The sequence below is a fragment of the Xiphophorus hellerii genome, chromosome 14, assembly GCF_003331165.1.
Source record: "Xiphophorus hellerii strain 12219 chromosome 14, Xiphophorus_hellerii-4.1, whole genome shotgun sequence".
Lineage (NCBI taxonomy): Eukaryota > Metazoa > Chordata > Actinopteri > Cyprinodontiformes > Poeciliidae > Xiphophorus > Xiphophorus hellerii.
Genome location: NC_045685.1, coordinates 8,837,605 through 8,857,758, shown reverse-complemented (window position 1 = coordinate 8,857,758; position 20,154 = coordinate 8,837,605). Strand labels below are relative to the sequence as shown.

Sequence of the window (20,154 nt, the reverse complement as noted above, 5' to 3'; positions counted from 1 at the left end):
TGTTCATCGACACTCCCTCACAACCTCCAGGAGTGGACGGCAGGAAACTCTAAACTACAACAGCAAAAAAAAAAAACAGCAACTAAAGCGGAAACTTTGTGCTTGTATTTTCAGAATAAAGCAGCAAAGATCATTATGGTTTTTTGAAACTGTGTTTGCTGCATGAAGCAAAAATAAATAAAATTATTCTTTTTGTTCATTTAGAGACACGTGCAGTTTTTAAAATGATTTTAAAACAGACAATTAAATTGTGATGTCACCACATGACCAGCCTATAACAGCGTGTCAACATTTGGCCACAACATCTCACAATCTGGCAGCATTATTGCAATATTCTACACATAAAGGTCACTATGGTGCTGAAAAATTCTTTTTTAAAAAACAAAAGCTTGCAAAGACATAAAAGACTGATGATCACATTTCAGTTTTCAGCTTTACTGTGTGAACTTGATGGAGATGAACATTTCAATCTGCCTTCATCAGAGGAACAAGTGAACACAACAACAAGGCAATTGATTATTTGCCCTGAGATGAGATGCTGCTGCCAAATGTCACTATTTGGCAACAATGTTGCAACAGTCTGCAACGGCACTGCACGATTCAGTAACAGCGTTGCAGTATCATGCAATGTCATAATAATTGGCTACAGTGTCACAATGTCAATAAATAAGTAATCAACAACATGTTTGCCAACAGTGTGTCACTATTTGGCAACCACTATGCACTATTTTGGCAAGAGTCATAATAAATGGCTTTGCAATGTAAATAAATAATCAACAATACATTTGGCAACAGCGTGTCACTATTTGGCAATGGCGTCTCAATAATCAGCAATAGCATCGCAATACTATGGAACAAGACCAAAATAATTGACAATAACGTCAGTAAAAATGCGGGATGCTTTTGCCCTTTTTACGGTTAAACAAAAGCATCAAATGATCAACAATATTTTTGGCAACAGCGTGTCACTATTTAGCAACAACCTTTCACTACTTCGCAACAACTTCTCACTATTTGGGTTTCAGATCTCTATTATGTACGACTTGGCCTATCTCACGTTAGAGGGCGCTGTGGAGCAGTTTGGCCACGCCCACTTAATTCCATTAAAATTATTTGATTACAGACAATTTTCGGTAAAGTTTGATTAATTTTGGAATGTGTTACCCCCCCTCACACACACACAAAATTTGCCTTTTTGTTTTGTTGTAATGTTTTAAATTATTCTGAAAGGTCATACCGGAAGCTCTCGCTGTCGTCCCCTTCTGTTTCGCTTTGACAGTACCGATAGGGGCAGCAGGCAGGCTCGACTCGCCCTCCCGGAAACTCTGCAGCCGCAGCGGGTCTGATCATTTTAACATCGGGGTTCGGTCCAACATGGCGGCGCACGGATGGAAATACTGATGACAGTCCGAAAGATCGCCTCGATTTGTACGATGGTAAGGAGGGCAGAGCGGGTGGTTCGGCGGGTGGTTCGGCGGACCGTTCGCTGCCCGGTCTGCTGAACCCTGCCTGCTCTCATGTTTTACGGTTAGCTGTCCTGCTGCTGCTGCTAGCCTGCTTGTTAGCCTCACAGAACAACATGATAAAAACACACAGCGTTCCCAGAAAGTTGCTCGGGCCAGGGCGGCTTGCCGGGCCCGAACACGCCGCTGTGTGGAGAGTTAACGGGATCGCGTTGTGCTCACACCGGCCGTGTGTGTGAGAGAGAGAGAGTTAGTAAGCAGCTTCATCTGGGTTGTGCTTAGTTGGACTGACTAGATGGTCGGGAAACGGCTAGCTTAGCCAGCTAGCCGTTTGGAGTTCTATTTTGGGCTGGATTGCTGTCAGATATAAAAAACCCGAAACTTACAGTTCCTGCTTACACGGTTGTACTTTCCCCCAAATAGCAGAAATATAACAGAAACCAGCTGCGCTGCAGACTCAGAGGATGTAAACACCTCAAGGCAGCTGATGCTGCTTTGAGCTTAAGAGGGTGAAATTTAAACTAAATGACACAGGATAGAACCTGAATGTCTCAGTAAACCCCTAATAGTTAAAAAAAAAAAAAAAAAAAAACAACAGGGAGCTTTGATCGGTGAAAATAAAGGGAAACAATTGTTAACAAGTTTTCTAAGAGCCTGTGGAGGTACTGAAGTCAGGATGGCAGGCAACGCATTCCTCACAGACACTCACTTTCTCCACAGAATCATGTCTATTAAATCAAAAGCTCCCATTAAAATACGGGTGCCGTAGAAAAACACAAAACTTTTCGTCGTAGCATTTCTGTGCTTCAACACTTACCTGTTGCTGCACACAGCCAGTGAGCTGGCTGAAAAACGGTCTGCTACATTTTTTTTTTTGTTGCCAAACCTACAAAATGAACATATTCAACTGTTTGGTAGTACTTTCTGTTGTATGTACACTCGTGGTGTGATATTTCTGGACATGCTCATAACCCTCATTTCATGATCTCCTGGAATAACACACACACAAAAAAATGTATAACTTGATTAATTATTTCCATTTAAAACAAAAAGCCAGCTATTATGCCTACTGATACTAAAACAGTGCAACATGATTTATGCTATAGGAATGTTATCTACCCATTGTTTTGCTTTGGACACAGTAGTTGTTTTAAGTCCTTATTAGGCATGAATTTTTGAGTAATAAAATTTGATATCTGCTCAAGCCTGCAGATGTTTGTTTTTATCACAAACAGCATCATTTGTCTTTCTTTTAAGCGGTAGGAGAAAAAAAAAAAGTATTATCTGCTAAACCTATGCTGTTTGTAAACCTACAAGTGCTGAGCTAAAGTGTGGGAGATGTGTTAAGCTGCTGACTGCAGGCTGGCTATTTAAACAGATCGCCTGACTAATTAACTTCCCAATATGAGCTTTGGTGTGTTTGTGTTCCTCTGTCAAGAACAGAACCGTGAGAACTGGTCTCATATCGAGCTCAAAGAAGAGTTTGGTTAGGCGGGTGAGTTTTGTCATATTTTAATGCTTAAATCTATATGTATTGGCTGGTGAAACAGAGGAAGTGGAGCTGGGTTCACTTTTTTTTTCTCTCTCTCACACGTTTAGGGAATGCAAAAATGCTGCTGCTGCTGCTGCAGATTGAAGGTTTTCACCAGATGATATTCTGGAGTAAAAATCTCTCACTTTGTTTGTTCTTTCGTTGGAAACAGAACATCAACATTTATCCCTAAAGCTGCTAAAACGAAAGAGCAAATTGATTATTGCTAGTTTTTAAAAAATGATTTATCTTTTTTTTTGTTGTTGTTGAGGGTACATAGATGTTGCCATTTATGTTGCCATTGCAACATAGAGTTAAGAAAGAATATAGAATGTAAAAAAAAAAAAACAACTAAAAAAAAAACTTTAAATTTAGTCGTGGTTTTGAAGCTTTCTTTAAAGCTGGATTTTTCTTTGCTTTAAGTGAGAGCAAAGCCTTTTTCCAGCCACCTGTCCAGCAGTGTGCAGGAGCAGGTCGGGGTAAGGAACAGTTATTTATAAGTCCAAGGCAGCTTGAAATTTCCGTCTCACTGCTGGTTTGAAAAAAAAAAAGAAAGGAAAAAGAAAAAGAAAAAAACCTCTCACCACGAGAACCATCCAGCGGTCGAGGGTTGGACTCGTTCTCACGCCTAAGATGGTTTGAAACTGAGCTGAGCAACTTCAGATAGCATATTAATAGAGGAAAGATGTTTACTTTTAGGCAACCGGCGTTGTGTCGTCGGCTTTAAGTCAAGACTGCCGCGCTTTCATTTAACTTCCTTTTATTGCATTCGTCTTATGAATAATTCTTCTATGCACTTTCATTTCTAACACTCGGTTCCAAGCTGTCACTTTAAACCGGCGATGACGGTGTTAATAATTAATGTCTTTGTGTGTTTTCAGGTCCTTTTTTTTTTTTCAGGTCCTTTTTTTTCCCCCCCCTCCTCTGCCTCTCAAACATCAGAGAGTTAGTTCGCTGTGTCTTGTTGTTTACAACCTCTTGGCTGTTCTGAGGCGCTGTTTGTTGGATAAATAACCTCAGCCCAGACAGCAACCCGCTGTTAGCCTCTTGTTGACTTTACATGGACTGCAATGTGGCGCTGAGCTCGACCCCCCCCCCCCCCCCCCCACCACCCTGAGGGGAGAAGCTGCATCATCATCACTACTGCTGTCATCGTTGTCCTTTGTTTCTGTGTCTCTGCTCCCACCAAAATATGCCTGAAAGAGCGTTTTGTAAAGCAGTTAGTTTTCTGTTTTTGCTCTATATTGTAAGATATATCTGAACCACTATGCATTAAGGGCAAGCTATATTAATTAACTACATTAACTTTCACCGGTTGAACTAAAAATGACTTTTTTCTCTCCCTCTACTTCAGACTGTCGCCTCTAATTTTTCTTCACTCCTGAAAGTAGCGCAGCGCACGGTGGCCAGCTTCCAGGAGCTGACGTCTCTCTCTTTTTTTTTTTTTTAAACAAATAATATACATTTTAACGTTTCATACTGTTTAAATTGATTCCAAACTCTGATTATGGTTGGTATAAGTGCACAGACGTAAGCTGTGTATATGTTGAGCTATATTTCATATGCGAAACATGCAACCAGGTTGTGGTGGCATTTCATTTTGAAGTGGTGGCGCCTTTTATGTAGCTGTAGCGGTGCGTCACGATCCGTTACATGTAGAGGAAACACTGAAAATGATCTTAAAGTTTTATTTATTTACTTGCTTTCTCTGTAAAGTCACGTTTTGTGCTCTTGTAGCAACAAATTAATTTCCTCACTTTAAGGTGCTATAGTGAGGATTTTTCTGATGCTTCTAAAAGGGTTTTAGGGAAGTATGACAATCAGCGGTCTACCAACACATTAATAAAAATAACTTGATCGTGAGGAAGGGATTTTCACAACCGGATTCCACCAAATATAGAATTTTTAAAAGTAGGTTGTAGGAGGGGGGGAAAAAAAGGCTGCTAATCCTGCTTTGTGTGTATTTTTGGGTTGATGACATCACAAGAGGCTCACAGGTCAGGCTACTGGCGTTAGTAAAGATGGCCGAAGAGGGACATCTGACAAGTTTTAAAGGAGATTCTGGAGCCATTTGAGTTGCGTCTGCAAACGGATTCAACTTTCTATTTCATTTCCGCACATCAGTGACGTGCGGTGAGGTTCATAGCTGGTGAGGCACTGACTTAATCATCATCAGATTTACAAATATAGACCCCCCGGCATGTTATTGTTTACGTAAGGAAATTTCGCGCATGCGGACAACGCTGGAGGGCAAAAAGGCTATTCTTCCGTTAACTCAATCAAACTTGGACATGTAGGTATTATTAATTTTATGCTGTGCTCCAAGGGGAAAATCGTTAAAGTACAACTCAAAACCACGTCTTTCTCGCTCTCTGTAGAAGCGCAGCTACGCGCAGACTCGTTGCCATAGCAACTGACAACAACGCCACAAAAACACACTTAAATATTTCCCACACAAAGAGCAGAACATTCAACCTGTCGCAGTAATATGGTTTTAGGCTTAATGTTTATTTTGCGATTACTAATAAGTGATTGCTGTGGTAAGAGGAGAAAACTATAAATATATCGCTGCACTTTTCTGTATCGCTAGCTCGCTGTTACTGTCTCTTACTCTGCAGTGGTGGAGTCACAATGTCTGGGATCATGAGCGCCCCCTGCCATGAGGCAGGAGAACTGCCTGCCTCACCTCGAATCTGTTCACTGGCGTTTCTGATCGCTTCTCAGCACACGAATCACGTTACACACACAGTTGGTTACAAAAAAACACTACATTATATACATAAGCTAAATTATGGAAAATCTGTTTATATATTGAATGTTTTTTAACCATTTTATTGGCGACGTACAGACAGGTGGAAAGTGCTCCCATAGAATGGCAGCCAGTGCAGTTAGCGAGAGGTTGATCAATCCCAGGTGAGGTTCAGCTCGCTGCTGCCTCACCAGCTTCGCTTGCGAGCATTTGAATTGGAAAATGCGAAAATTCAGCGATTTTGAAGAAAAAATAACCAGAATTGGTTAAGCTAAATAAAAAATAGGTACTTTATAGTACAAACCACAGGGTGAAAATAGCAATATAAATTATTTTATCATTATATTTTTCCATTAGGCCTCACCTGCCTCTTGTGACCGCACGTCACTGCCGCACATATATATTCACCAATTGAAAACGAGCAAATGCTGTATCTTACTCATATAACCTTATAGTTATGCAGTTTGCCAGTTAAGTGGTCCTGCAACGTTCGTGTTTCTGGTTGGTAGGTTGTGGTTTTTTACTTCCTCTTGGTGTTAACTGATGGGGTTTCACTTGGATGACTGTCTCTCTTGTGGTCATTATAGGAGGAAAATATCAGATGATCTCACAGTGCTGAAGAAAACATCTATATTGGGACTTGAAAGTGCTTTGACCCTGTCAGACACACCAGATAGTTTTCATTGTGGATGGGCTTTTATCGTATCATGTATTGTGATAAATTTGTTATTGTGATAAGAATTTAGATTTATCGTTGTCATGATATATTCCAATTAATAATGCTTGAAATTGCCCAAAACTCTCCTATATTGTCAGGATTGATAATTTTGCTGTCTTTTTTCAATGAGCGTGTCAATAAATCCGAAAGTTTTAGTAAATGCAGTTTCTGTGAGCAGTTTAGCAATATAAATCAAACTTTTCCAAATGTTTTTCAAAGGCAGCTTTTGATTTCTGTGTCATGCAGACACAAAATATCATGATAAAACTTTAATACCATATCGCCACCCCTCGTTTTTATGAATATTTTGGCTATAAATAATTGTTGAAGACCTTCTTATGACTTTAGCACTACGGTTGCACAATATGTCGGCATTAACATCAGTATCGACTGATTTTAGTCTTTTTTCAACATATTGGAGTAAGTAAAACTAAGCCGATATTAACAATTGATGTTTAAAGTCATGTTGCTGTTGCTTATGTTTCTGGTCATGTGTTTGCTTAACTGAAGAAGTTAAACAGTGGTTCAGTGGTTGTATTTTCCTCGTTGATAAAAGACAACTGAAATGTATATAATATCGGTTTTAACGGCGGTTTTAGTATCGGACATCAATATAGACCCGAATTATTGGGCCATAGTTTCAAAAAAGTCAACCGAATTTAAAAACAGACCATGACGTGTTGTTTTATAGTTTGCAAATCTAAATGGAGTTTTATGAGCTGTTTTTTTTAAAAAAAGTGCTGATTCCAGCAGGGCAGAACGAAAACAGAAACAAATAAAAGTCTAGGAAACTGTATCCTGGAAAATCGTACCAGTCTGTGGTTACTTATTTGTTTTCTTGCTGTGACAAGAAATGTTTAAGTAAAACATTAATTCTGCTGTTTTCTCCTCCCGACTTCTTCAGGGCGCCAATGCCTCTGCCTTGGAAAAGGAGATTGGACCGGAACAGTTTCCTGTTAATGAACACTACTTTGGATTGGTCAACGTAAGTTTATCTGGATACAGTGCACTACTAGCTAATGACGTGCCTGCTCTGATATATATATATATATATTTTTTTTTTTTTCTTCATAATTTGGACTTTAAATTAAAGCAAACCTTGTACGGTTGTACTTTCTTTGTGTTAAATGGATGCTAATAAAACATAATCACTCTAAAGAATCGCATCCGCCTCTTTGTTCTTTTGCCTCTCATCTAGTTCGGCAACACCTGCTACTGCAACTCGGTGCTGCAGGCTCTGTATTTCTGCCGACCGTTCAGGGAGAAGGTGCTGGCGTACAAGGTGAGTGTCGAAAACAGAACTCGCACACCGGTGGCCACCTGGATTTGATTCAGACGCTTCCCTCACAGCTGTCAGCAGGCGGCCAAAAATCACTGATATCAGGAGACTTTATGACGAGTTTCTGGAAACGGGGCGCAAAATAGCGGTCAAAATAACAACAGCAGATACAGAAACTGTGCAGCTGATAAGCAGAAAGATGTACTTGGACCAGACGCATTTGTTCCTATTTCAGCTATTTGAGGGAAAGTGCTTGAGGAATGAAGCACCTTCCCAGTCAAAATGACACCATTCTTGTGAGATTTTTTTATTAGCGGCATTATTTTGTAAAACTGGCTTTTTTTTAGCTTTACGTCATGTTATAATGTTATTCCCTCATCAAAAATACACCTGGAGTGTTGCCTTGATTTTTTCATGCATTTTTGAGAAAACCTTTTATCTCCATGGCAACCTTTCAGCTGTGCAAAAGGACCTGGATGGACCTAGCCCCTCCCCAGCTCCTTCAGACTAGCCAGCAGCAAATGGCAAACACCCGGTGGAACCTAACATCTGCTAAGCACGTTATACCATCTACTTCTCAGTGCAACGCTGGTAAAAATGTTGTTAAAGGGTTAATAGAGGAGCGATGTGTCGACTTCCTGAAGGCGGAGTTTCAGAAAGAGCAGGAGTTTCTAAAAGAGACAGAGGCCCAATTTCAAGGCATTAAATTAAAAACCCAAACTCCTAGAATTTGAGTTCATCTGAAGGTAACATAGTTACTTTATCACACTAAAACATGGAACATGCATAATACTGTCCCTTTAAATTATAAATTAATGTGAAATGCCTTCCAGATACAATTTATTTCTCTGACGCTAGTATGAAAATGTTTGCTTACTGACAGGAAATGAAAGAAGGTAGAAATGAAACGATTGGCTTCAAAACTGACCAAGACTTTCTAAGGTGCAACTTACCCCAAAAACAAATGATTACAACCCATGTTAACGCACATATCAGTTTGATGTTAAAGACATAATTGGAGGGTATGGAAGCCTTTGTGACTCGTGCCGTTGATCTCAGGTGCAGCCTCGGAGGAAGGAGTCCCTCCTCACCTGCCTGGCCGACCTTTTCAACAGCATCGCCACCCAGAAGAAAAAAGTCGGAGTCATCCCTCCCAAGAAATTCATCTCTCGGCTAAGGAAGGAAAACGGTAGGCGTCGACGGGGGGTTGAGGAGGGAGGCTTGTGTCAAGATGCAGAATAATCTCGTAGAATATTCATGGAACGGCTTTGGAAGAATGTGCAGCTGCCGCTGATGTCAGAGCGCGAGGCGTCCTGTAATCTCACTGGGAAGCATTTAGCACCAAGTCTTTAGAACAAAGACATTGAGTCATTGAAACAAACTTCCTTTCATGGCGGAGCAGCGCAGCTGAGAGTACTGATGCAGGCAGCGGCCTTGGAAAAGGGGAAAGAGATGGGGACGATGGATATCAGCTGAGAAGTTAATCACACAGCTGAGGAAGTCATATTGTCGGTGAAATTACGGAGCAGGAAGCAAATCAAAAGAATGGCACACAGATGCCACTTGTCTCTGAAACTTTACTTTGGTTTAAAAGTTTATTTTTCCCTACAAAACTAGACATACATCTTGAACTTGTCCAACACTTTGTCCACATTACAAACACAGACTTTAATGGAGATAATTGGGATTTGATGTGAAGTGGAAGAAGAAAAAAAAATACATGGGGATTTTCTGTGACAAGACTGCCACAAAGTATAGTGCATAATTGTAAGGTGGAAAACAACAGGACTTACACGGGTTTTGAAAAATGTTTACAAATAAAAATCAGAGGAGTTTGGCATGTATTTGTATTCTGGTCCAGCAGAACCAGATTTCCCAAGAATTACATCTGCATGTTGTTTTGGTTTGTGTCCACCAACGCTGTATACCTAGAGACTGAAGTAGTTCAAAGCTCAGTGAGCGACTGGCTCAGTGGCAAGAGTAGTGAAGCATCCCAAACTACCAAATGATCAATTCAAGCACAAGAATATCTTTTATCCTAACCAATACGTCTGAAATAATGGGGCATAAGAAGCAGGAGAGACTTAATTCTTGTTTTTAGACATGCTTGACTGATAATCAAGCCTCCGGTCACTAGGGGGGCATTAGTGTTCAAATGTATCGACAGGCTGCGTGTTCAAGCCAGTAGCAGCAGCAGTCTACACAGACACACGTAGTGAATAAAAGCTGAGCAGAAAACAGGCCCAAGGAGAAGTTTGTGACAGTGAAAAGAATAATGGCGGCAGAGGTTAGTAAAGCAAGTATGACGGTGTATTGTGACCAAGCTAGTAGTTATAGTATTAGAAGAATAAAGATGAAATATTGGCGGAAGAAAGTCGTAAAATTATTTAATGAAAAAAGGGTTCAATAGAGTTATCGACACCTCATACAGTCTGTGGTTCGTTCTTTGAAATGGACACTCGTTTAAACAATCGATTCAGTCCTGCGGCTGATGAGAATTTGATGCTGATATGCTAAAAGATTATTTTCTTGTATAATCGACACCAACTATAATTTCACAAGAAGAAAAATTTTTGTTTGGCTCTGCTGGCCTTTATTTGAAAGTGAAACGACAGGAAAGTAGCTTGTGAGAGAAGGGCAAAGGTCAACAGGATGAGACTCGAACCTGTCATGGCCGCGTGGAGGACTGAGGCTTACGTACATGTGTCGCCGCCGCGTCCAGCATTCCTCATTTTAACGTAGTTTGGCGTACAGTTCTCATAAAATTACGACTTAAAACCTTAGTCTGGCTCTTGTACTCCGTCATAAGCAAGTAACTGTAGCTCGCAGAAAAAGGCAAGGAAAAATAGACAAAGCTTATTTAGTATGAATGCAAACTGTTCTGCACTTTTCATATCTTCTGACAAGCTGAAATATTAGCAATATTGTTGTAAATGTTGCACCAAAAGTGTTTAGAAAGCTATATACCTAAAGTACAAACTGAAGAAGCTGATAAGTAACCCATGCTTACAGTTTTAAAAGGTTTTACATCCTAGTGACTCAGTTGCTCTTTTTCTCTTGAGAGAACCATGCAGACTGAGCGGTCTAGATTAAATGTTACTTATTGAGTTAAAAAACTGAATGGCTCCCAGACTTACAACATTTAAGTTGTACAACTTAAGTTGCATGACGGAAAGCATTTGAGAAACATTGATCTAAACCGTTCCACCACAGAACAGCTCCAGCTGTTTAAGATCAGTGTCTTGCTGGAAGGTGAACATGAATTTCCCTGCATTTAGCTCCATCTGTTCCCATGTCAACTATAACCGGGCTTCCTGTCGACCGGCCCGGTCACTCGCATAAATCTGTGGTTGTAACACGATCAAATATTTATCTTTGCCCTTGACGTGTCCGCATCTCCCCTCCCCAGAGTTGTTTGACAACTACATGCAGCAGGACGCCCACGAATTCCTCAACTACCTCCTCAACACTATCGCAGACCTCCTCCAGGAGGAGAAGAGCCAGGAGCGACAGCAGAACGGAAAACTGGTGCAGAACGGGAGCGGAGGAGGCGGATGTGGTGACGGAGGGGGAGGCGGGGGTGAAGGCGACGGTGGGAAGGGGACGCAGCAGACGTGGGTCCACGAGATCTTCCAGGGAACGCTGACCAACGAGACACGCTGCCTCAACTGCGAAGCTGTGAGCTGGGTTTTCACGTCCGCTGCTTCCGTTAGCCAGTCCCTGCAGGAAGTTGCGATCGCGACTGTTAACACAAGTTCACTCCTAGTTTATAGGCGTGTCATAAGAAAGTCTGCTGGACAATAAATCGTCCCAGAGCTTATTGCGATAAACGGTAGTATTGTTGTTTGGAGACCATTTTAGGTATTATAATGGAAATGCCATAATAATCCAAGAGCACATTCTCTTAAATGCTGGAACTGGAACGCATTTTAAATACCTAAAATAAATAAACAAAACATCAGAAACAACAAATAAAATAAATTACAATTTTGTCTGCAAACAAAACTGGGTAAAAAAAAAAAAACGGTCTAGTTGAAACCAGCGTACCAGATTGGAGAAAAATGACAAATCATGCAAATATAAATTATTTTGTTTTAATTTATCAAGCGGTTAATAGATTTATTGCGACTATTCATTTGCAGATTTGGCGCGGACTTGCAATTTTCACAATTCATTGCAAGTTTTCCTCAAATCTGACAAATCTGTTGTTCCTTCTCTCCTGACCAATCACTGCAACTCGACTGAATTATGAACAATCCCTTTCGCCTCCTTCCAATTTAACGTCGTGTTCAAGTTGAAAGTATATGTGAAGCTAAACGATACCATTTGCTTGCAGGGTACAACGTAGAAACGTAATTTTCTTAAAAACTCTTTAAACGCTTCATGCAGATGTTAGCTAAATGTTGACTAGTTAATCCATACCATTATATCATATTAAGCTTGTTAACAAGAATACTAGTGCTGTTGCCTATTTTGCATCGCTTTCTATCTAGTTAATACCAGGAATTAACCAAATTCTCTTTCATTTCAGTAAAGGAATTGTTGTGCCCACTGTTGCATTCCAAATATTTCAAAGAAATCTTTATTGCCACAATAGAAAGACAGAGGGGAAGAAGGGGAAGGTTATGTACAGCAACTTCAGCGTTTTTGTAAGACCAGGCAAAGCAAGAAATGTGCAACTTTTTTTGAAAAAATCGTGCCACAAAATCAGCAATTTTAGGTCGCAGCAATCACAAAAAAAAAACACACCTTGCAACGACCTGGAGGGACTGATCAGCCCCACCTTGGTTGGTCAGCAGTTCACCTGTTGTTGGTTGCTGCAGGTGAGCAGTAAGGACGAGGACTTCCTGGATCTGTCGGTGGACGTGGAGCAGAACACTTCGATCACACACTGTCTCAGGTTGTCCTGCTTTTTCTTTTCTTTTTTTTTTATTTCATCAAGCCCAACAGAAAAATCTTAGATCTTAGTGAAGATTTATGGATGAGTTCTCCTTTTTGTGCTCAACAGGGGCTTCAGCAACACAGAGACGTTATGCAGCGAGTACAAATATTACTGTGAGCAATGTCGCAGCAAACAGGAAGCCCAGAAACGGTAGGTGACGTCACCTTTTCTATTCATGTCTTTCACATTCGTACAGCAGAAAACTCGCAAATAAATCTAGTGGCCTTCTTTTCTGATTTGGTGAAATACGCGTAATTTTTGTAGAGCAGCTAAACACACGACGATCATCTTGTTTCATCCCTGAGGCTTTAATGTAATAATGCCAAACACACACAACGTCTTTTGTATCGCACAAAAATAAATTTAAAAAACGTCATGCAATCCCTTTTGAGCTCCCACTTAGTTTTTGCAGGGTGTTTTTAGTAACAGTAAACAAACTCTGCTGGGTTTTGTTCCATTAGAGATCAACCCTGAAACCACATCTGACGTCACCATGGCAGCCTGTCAGGGCCTTCCTGTTACATTCTGAGAATCGGTTTCGCGGGCGTATCTCTGGCCAGACGCCTGTTGGACGTCGCTTAACCCCCCCAGACTTCCCTTTGCATTAACAGCGCTGCCGCGTTTTTAGCTTTCTGCGGTTGGAAACCGTTAAGCGCGTCTTCTCAAGTGTTGCTGCTGCATGTATTTTTGTACCGGAGAGCCAGCTAAGTGCACCATTAAGGACGTGAAGGGCTACCAGCAGAGGCTGAACCTTGCATTAACGCGAAGGAGAAAGAACAGCAGAGCTGCAGCAGAATGAGGAGGAAGGAAAAACAGTGAAAACATGCTGCGATATTCTGGTTATTCTGGAAATGTCTTGGTATTTTTAAATGTTTCTTTGAAAGTTTAGGCCTTGAACTAATTACTCCCAGCTTTTTTAAGTTTCTCTTGAAGTTGTTTTTTTTTTTGTGCAAGCTTTGTTTATTTTTAATCAAAACTTTCTGATCATCATCTGTGAACATGTGCCTTGTAAAAGTATTCATGTTTGTCAAGTTACAAACACAAACTTGAGCCCATTTTATAGGGAGTTTTTGTGACAGACTGACAAGGAGTATCAGGTAAAGAGTAACATGGTTTTTCCTATTCTTCTTGGTAAAAGAAGAATGCTTATGTCTAGTCACAGATTCCTGTTTGGGTTTAACTACGGACTTTTATTTACCATTTTACCAAATGAATATGCTTTGACCTGAACTATTTCACGTGTCTCTGCATGTTTGGGTCGTTGTCCTGCTGAAACGACGACTTCTTTCCTGGTGTTATTTGTTTAATAAAACCTCATATCAATTTTTTCCCGTTTCAACTTTCTGTCGGTTTATCATGTTTATTTCCAGTGAAATGTGATTTTAGCAGGACAAAACCTAAAACTGTATGAATTGCTATGCAGCTGTACTTCACTGTAAATCCTTTTTTCCAATGAATTGACTCACCAACGAAGCAAACATTCGCTGTGTCGTTCTGTCAGGATGAGGGTAAAAAAGCTGCCCATGATTCTCGCCCTCCACCTCAAGCGCTTCAAGTACATGGACCAGCTGCACCGCTACACCAAGCTGTCCTATCGCGTCGTCTTCCCGCTGGAGCTCCGCCTTTTCAACACGTCAGGCGACGCCACCAACCCCGACCGCATGTACGACCTGGTCGCTGTTGTCGTGCACTGCGGCAGGTAGGTCCTGAATTAGATCGGACTTTTATTTTTCCTTCTGTCGTTCTGGTTTGATAGAGTTTGATAATTACAGATATGCAAATCTGTTTATTAAAGGCAAACAGAGGATTAGAAGGCAGGGTATTATGTAAAATCAACTCTTTTTTTTTTTTTAGCTCTATATCATGTTATAGTGTTTTCTCATCAAAAATATACCTGGGTTGTTGCTTTGACTCATTAATTCATTCATGAAGATATTAACTATGTGATTATGAAAACTACATATTTCCAAATTTTTAAAGTTAAGTAAAGGTTGCTCATCTTAAAGCAGCATTTTAGAAAATTCAGAAATCAGTTTAGAATAATTACTTCATGAAGTAACAGGACACTTGTCTGTAACGGTCCAAATTGCAAACATAAGAGAAATCCATTATTTGTGTTTCTACAAATAAAGTTTTCACAGTAAACAAATGTCTTTTCTAAACATCTGGTTAATCGAATTGTACTGTGTGTTGAACTGGATGATCAAACGCTGTAGAAATAGTTTTATTTTCCTAAATGGCGTCAATCACATGCTAACTTTTGTTGTGGCCATTTCTGCTACATTTTTGTGGATTGTAATTTCTACCAATTTAATTTTCTTCTTTGGGTAGTTAGAATATATTTAAGTTAATTTAGAACCAAAATTTGTAATTAATTTTTATATTTGGACTTGTTTAGATTACGTTGTTAATTGTCAGACCCTCCCATTAATTTGAGTAATTAAGAACACACCGGGTGCTGGGTGGATTGTTTGGTAAATGTCTGGTCTGGACGGGAGGTTTTGTAAAATGAGTTTTTGACCACATTTTTAGAGCTTCAAACATTTAATTGAGATTAATTTTTGTTCTCGACTAAGTTGCAAGGCATTTTTAGTAATTATTTTGTCTCTACTTTTACAATAAACAAATCAAGTCGGAAGTGCATACAAAGCCAAAACCCCCTGTTTCCACGGCCTTTGTTGGAAATGTTGTTTTTTTTGGAACAGAACTTCAATGTTATTTTTACAGATCAATATTACGGTGTAACTGCGTTTTATGGGTTTTCATACGTAAATTCCTAGTCTTCGATATTATAGCTAATTTATAGAGTCGAAGCAACGCAAAACCATTGAGCTTAGATTTGACTGAATATGAAAACCAAATGGGAGGATTCAAGTCTGAAGCCTACTTCAGCATTGACGGCCGTTTTTAAAAAAATCATTTTAGACTTTAAAGAAGTGAACTCATCTGGTCTCTTCCTACGTTACAGCTTGTTCCCAGTCAATGTAGTACAAAATGCTACCTGATACTTATTTTGCAAAAGATACTTTTTATAAGAAATTTTTTTTTTTTTTTTTTAATATAACGGTGTGACAAATTCTTATTGCCAGTTTCTGTTAAATTTTTTAATTCTAATACCCATTTTCATGCTGTTCATATTTATCTATAAGAACTGTAGCACAGGAACAATGTTTTTCTGCTCGTACTGGAGTGATTTATTTGTAGTAGAACTAGAGGCAAGTTATAAAATGTAATAAAATTTACTTTCCAAATATTTCAGAACAGACGCTGACTGGTTGTGAAATTTATATTTTAAATCCCAGTTGTTCGGCCCCAAAGGGGGTAAAAGTTACCAAGTTACTGTCATCCACAGTCAAATGTTTTGTTCTTCAGCCGCTTATTGAAAGGATGTAAGGAAAAAAATATTAGTGACTCATGATTTAATTTAAACCCCCAGGTTAGCTTGCTGCAGTTTGTAACGACTTGCTAACCACGATTAGCACGGATTTTACGCCAGTCTTTGCTTTTTCTTCAGCTAATTTTAGAGAGTTCTCAACTTGATTTGCTCTTTCGTCTGAAAACAGAAGCACACATTTAATCTGTTTGACATGCGTCTTCTTTTGGTGTCTGTCCTTTTTGTCTGCGCTGCAGCGGCCCCAACCGCGGACACTACATCACCATCGTCAAGAGCCACGGCTTCTGGCTGCTGTTTGATGACGACATTGTGGAGGTGAGAGAGGACGTTTCTAATCGTAAAATAGTCGTAAAATGTTGAAATGTGTTGGACTATTTAGCAATTCAGTAGTCTGGGTAACACATTTAGAGCATTAATAATTGTGGTGTTTTGCTTGTTTTTCTGCCGTTAGTCAAAAATGTACAAAGTTTACTTGTTTGAAACACTTCAGACTTTCTTATGCAGCCATAACTGAGATGACTTTGTAAAATGTTGGCTGCAGCTTCACAAGTTGCTCTCAGAAAAGAGGGATTTTTACAAGAGACACCATTTAAAACAGGAGAAAACTAAATAAGTAGTATATAAAGGTTAAAAATAATTAAGAGCAAAAGCTGATGTTGAAGGAAACCGAACAAAATTGAAGCCTAGGCATTCCTCTGTAATATATAACATTAATATTAATAAACATTGTTTCATTAATGGTGAAATAAGCCTAAAAAGCCACAGTCTGGGGTGAATGGACCTTACCAGAGGAGCCGCTTTTCATTGGCTGATGCCCATTCTACGTAGTAGCGCGGCTACCACGTGCGTGGCCGTCTCACAAACACACTTAGCTTCCCGTTAGCTAAGTACAGCATAATGGCAGAACTGATATAACTTCTACACCTTGAAGCCTGTCTGCTACACAGTCTTACGTTAGCTAAACAGATCAATATGCAATGTGTCTGTATCTCACATACACTAAAGATTTTATTTGAGCAGAAAAGGCTTTGGACTAAACTGTTACTCATGTTAGCCACGTTAGCACCAAGTACTACAGCTAGTCAATCAACCATCGCTGTGTTCAGGGAAGCGCTGATTAATAATCGAGAAATAAATATCAAGCCTGGAAACTTGATATGGTAACGGACTGAATGTTATGTTTTTAACGTAATCTTTGCTCGTCTTGCGGGGCGCAGGCGGTTGCCACGGTAACAGGTATGCTTAAACTACAAAGAGAGAGAGAGAGTAAAAAGGTACGAGTGGTTTTGAGTTGATAACCTGTTCGGGTTATTTTACCTTTGTTTCCCTTTGCTGTGGCGCATTACAGCCGCTGTAGTTTCTAAACGTTGGACTAATAACCTCGTTCGTTTGTGAGTTTCATTCACAACAAACATCAAATAGAACAAATATATTTCATAAAATTTTAACAAACAAATGGCTTCTATCATGGTAATTATGTGAAATTAAATTAATTATATCCCAGCTTCAGAAGATTTGCCTTTACCTTTACAGAGCTCTTTGGTTCCTCCTATCAGTCTGTAGCTTCTCATATTGACGTCATCAAACCAAATTTCAGATCTACCATAACTGACTGACACCTGCTGGCCTCTGGTTTGCAACCAGCTTGTGACTGAGAAACCAGTAACCTCCTCCCAGATGATGACATGAACTTGTTAGTTCCTCTGTCCATTTAGTAGCTGATATATTGTGAAAATCCGGTAGAAATGATGCACTAATAGAGTCATGTTTACAAAGAAACAATGCGCCGCGAGGCTTTGTTTGTGAGACTTGCTGTCACGTGGATTGGTTGTGGGCGGAGCTTGGTAAGGTCCATGGAAACTCCAGAAGGATATAAAATGTATCGGTGTGAAACACGGAGGATCAAAACCAGCATGGAAACGTAGCTGCTAAAATATGAGCTTCACCTTCTGGTCACTCCAGTGTTTTGTGTTGCGCTGCAAGTATTGACTGAAATAATAAATGTTGACGTTTAATTTTGAGCAATGATCAGGAACAAAAGGCGTATTTTCTACAAACAGTAAAACCCAGGAGAAAAAAGAAAGCAGATCTTTTTTAATTCTTGGATTTCTTTTCCATTTTCCTTGCCTTCAATCTCTTTTTCTTAGTCGACATTCAGCTCTGTGCTTTTCCCAATGAAAACACCAACCATTTGCAGCGGAGGAGCTTTGCTGGTCAGGTCGACCTGGATTTTTCTCTTTTGAAAATTGAACTTCTGTCAGTGTTGAAGCCAGATTTATTTTTAAATAGAAACAGAAACCAAGGCTGTCTGATTGTATTTTTAAGGATTTTCTTAGTAATTTCATGCAATTTCATTCAGCCACTGTTTCTAAACATTTTCAGGCAGTTTCTTCTATTAAAACCTTTTACATTTTTGTCGCATCTGCGAGTTCTACCTGGTGTATTTTATTTAATAAACCAGCGCGAAGACGTTTATTGAACTACAAGGCGAATAATCTAGTGAAGGGGGAGGGAGGTTCAAGCAATTTTTTTTACTTCCCATCTGTGAAATATTTTGTAAGCCATCGGTCATTTTCTAATAATAATAAACTGAGTTTATGACCTTTTCATAAACTCAGCTTGGATCACAGCAAGCTGTTCAGACGTGGTGTTGAGACGCAGTAGAAGCAGAGAAAGTTGGATAAGTTTTCCTCTGGTGTTCTTACTTTAAGTAATGAGAGCAGGAATATAAAAAAAAAAAACCCAGCGAATCAGATAGTAACAAAAAAACCTATAAATTGCTACCAAAGAGGAACAGAGTAACCAGTTTAAAGTGCAGCAGTTTGCACAAGAGTGGGTTTAAGACTTAACTTCGTTTCTTGTTCTGATGTAAATGAGTTACAGCGAATGTAAAAAAAAAAACAACAACATTTTGAGGCACAGCTTCGGTCCAGTGCTCAGCCAGTTTAGTTTGGCTGAATTAACCAGAGGAAGCATTTCGCTGTGTCATTCATCCGTTTTCATTTAAAGTGTGGGACGCATCACCGTTCAGTTCCAGTGTAGAGAGAAGATGGCAGACGCTCTCTTTGAGGGGCCCGGTGTTGGAAGACGATAGCGGGGTTTTTCCGCTGCTCAGCCATCTGGTCTGGATGATTCTGCTGAACTCGCAGAACATAAATACTAACTTATCATTTTAATGTTTTGAGGAGATTTGCTTGGCTTTTTTTTTTTTTTTTTGCCTCTCTTTATTTAAGTCTGGCAGGAACTGGGGAGTCTAAATTGAGCTTGAAAGCCTGAACTGATGCCGTTTGGGGCGTTTCCACCTGGAACTGAAACTTCTTCTGTGCTCCAAAATTTGAAGCGGCATTTCTTTCACAATCAGCCCAGAAGCTTTTAGTGTAAAACTTTAACAGACCAACAAAATGCATATCGCAGGGTTTGCAAAGATTTTAGCTTTAGGTTGAGAAGAAATCGTCAAATGTTTGGGACAAATATGCAATGACGTTTCTTAAATTTTAAATACATTACTCACAGGTCTTCAGTTTAATCTCATATATTCAGGTAGTTTTACCGTCAGAAGTTTGACTCGCGCACAAACATCTTCATTTCAATTACCGCTAACTAGCTGCTAATGTGCCGGTAGCCGAGCTAGCTAGAATTTCTCTTTGTGCGTCTATCATGAGTAAGTACAAATTTATTGCTGGTTGGCTGGACGACGTTTATCGTCGCCACCAGCTCACTTCACATGCCAGCCCCTATGATGCTACATGCGTTCTGCACAAATAATGTGTTTAGAGCCACGTGTGCAGCGTGAGAATCATAAATCTCCACCAAGAACCACAAACGGACCATCAGAGATGCCACAGTTTCTCTCCCCTATCGTGGCTAAAAAAAGCCTCCCAGGAAACAGTTAGCACTGCTACTTAGCGCTGATCTGACAGCAGCATTCGTTGTGACACAAACTCTGAAATCTGAGGTTTAGCGGGTTTTAAACATGGTGGTCAAGCACCAGTCCTTACCTATTGAATAGGTAGCTGAGGTTTTTCCCCTGCATGTTGTCATGGAGGAGAAATGCAGCTGAGGAAAGAACACGAATAGA

The 20,154-nt window shown here is 39.9% G+C and overlaps 1 protein-coding gene across 1 annotated transcript in view; it reads left to right on the top strand.

The window, feature by feature from the left end:
- Positions 1-1,268: 1,268 nt before the first annotated feature.
- Positions 1,269-20,154, top strand: part of usp12b (ubiquitin specific peptidase 12b) — a 22,305-nt gene continuing 3,419 nt past the window's right edge. The window contains exons 1-9 of the mRNA XM_032583323.1: positions 1,269-1,436; positions 7,366-7,446; positions 7,660-7,743; positions 8,800-8,929; positions 11,150-11,418; positions 12,564-12,640; positions 12,749-12,832; positions 14,184-14,381; positions 16,313-16,391. Of these exons, the coding sequence (XP_032439214.1) occupies positions 1,389-1,436; positions 7,366-7,446; positions 7,660-7,743; positions 8,800-8,929; positions 11,150-11,418; positions 12,564-12,640; positions 12,749-12,832; positions 14,184-14,381; positions 16,313-16,391 (1,050 nt within the window). The 5' untranslated portion in view covers positions 1,269-1,388. The remainder of the gene's footprint in view (positions 1,437-7,365; positions 7,447-7,659; positions 7,744-8,799; positions 8,930-11,149; positions 11,419-12,563; positions 12,641-12,748; positions 12,833-14,183; positions 14,382-16,312; positions 16,392-20,154) is intronic.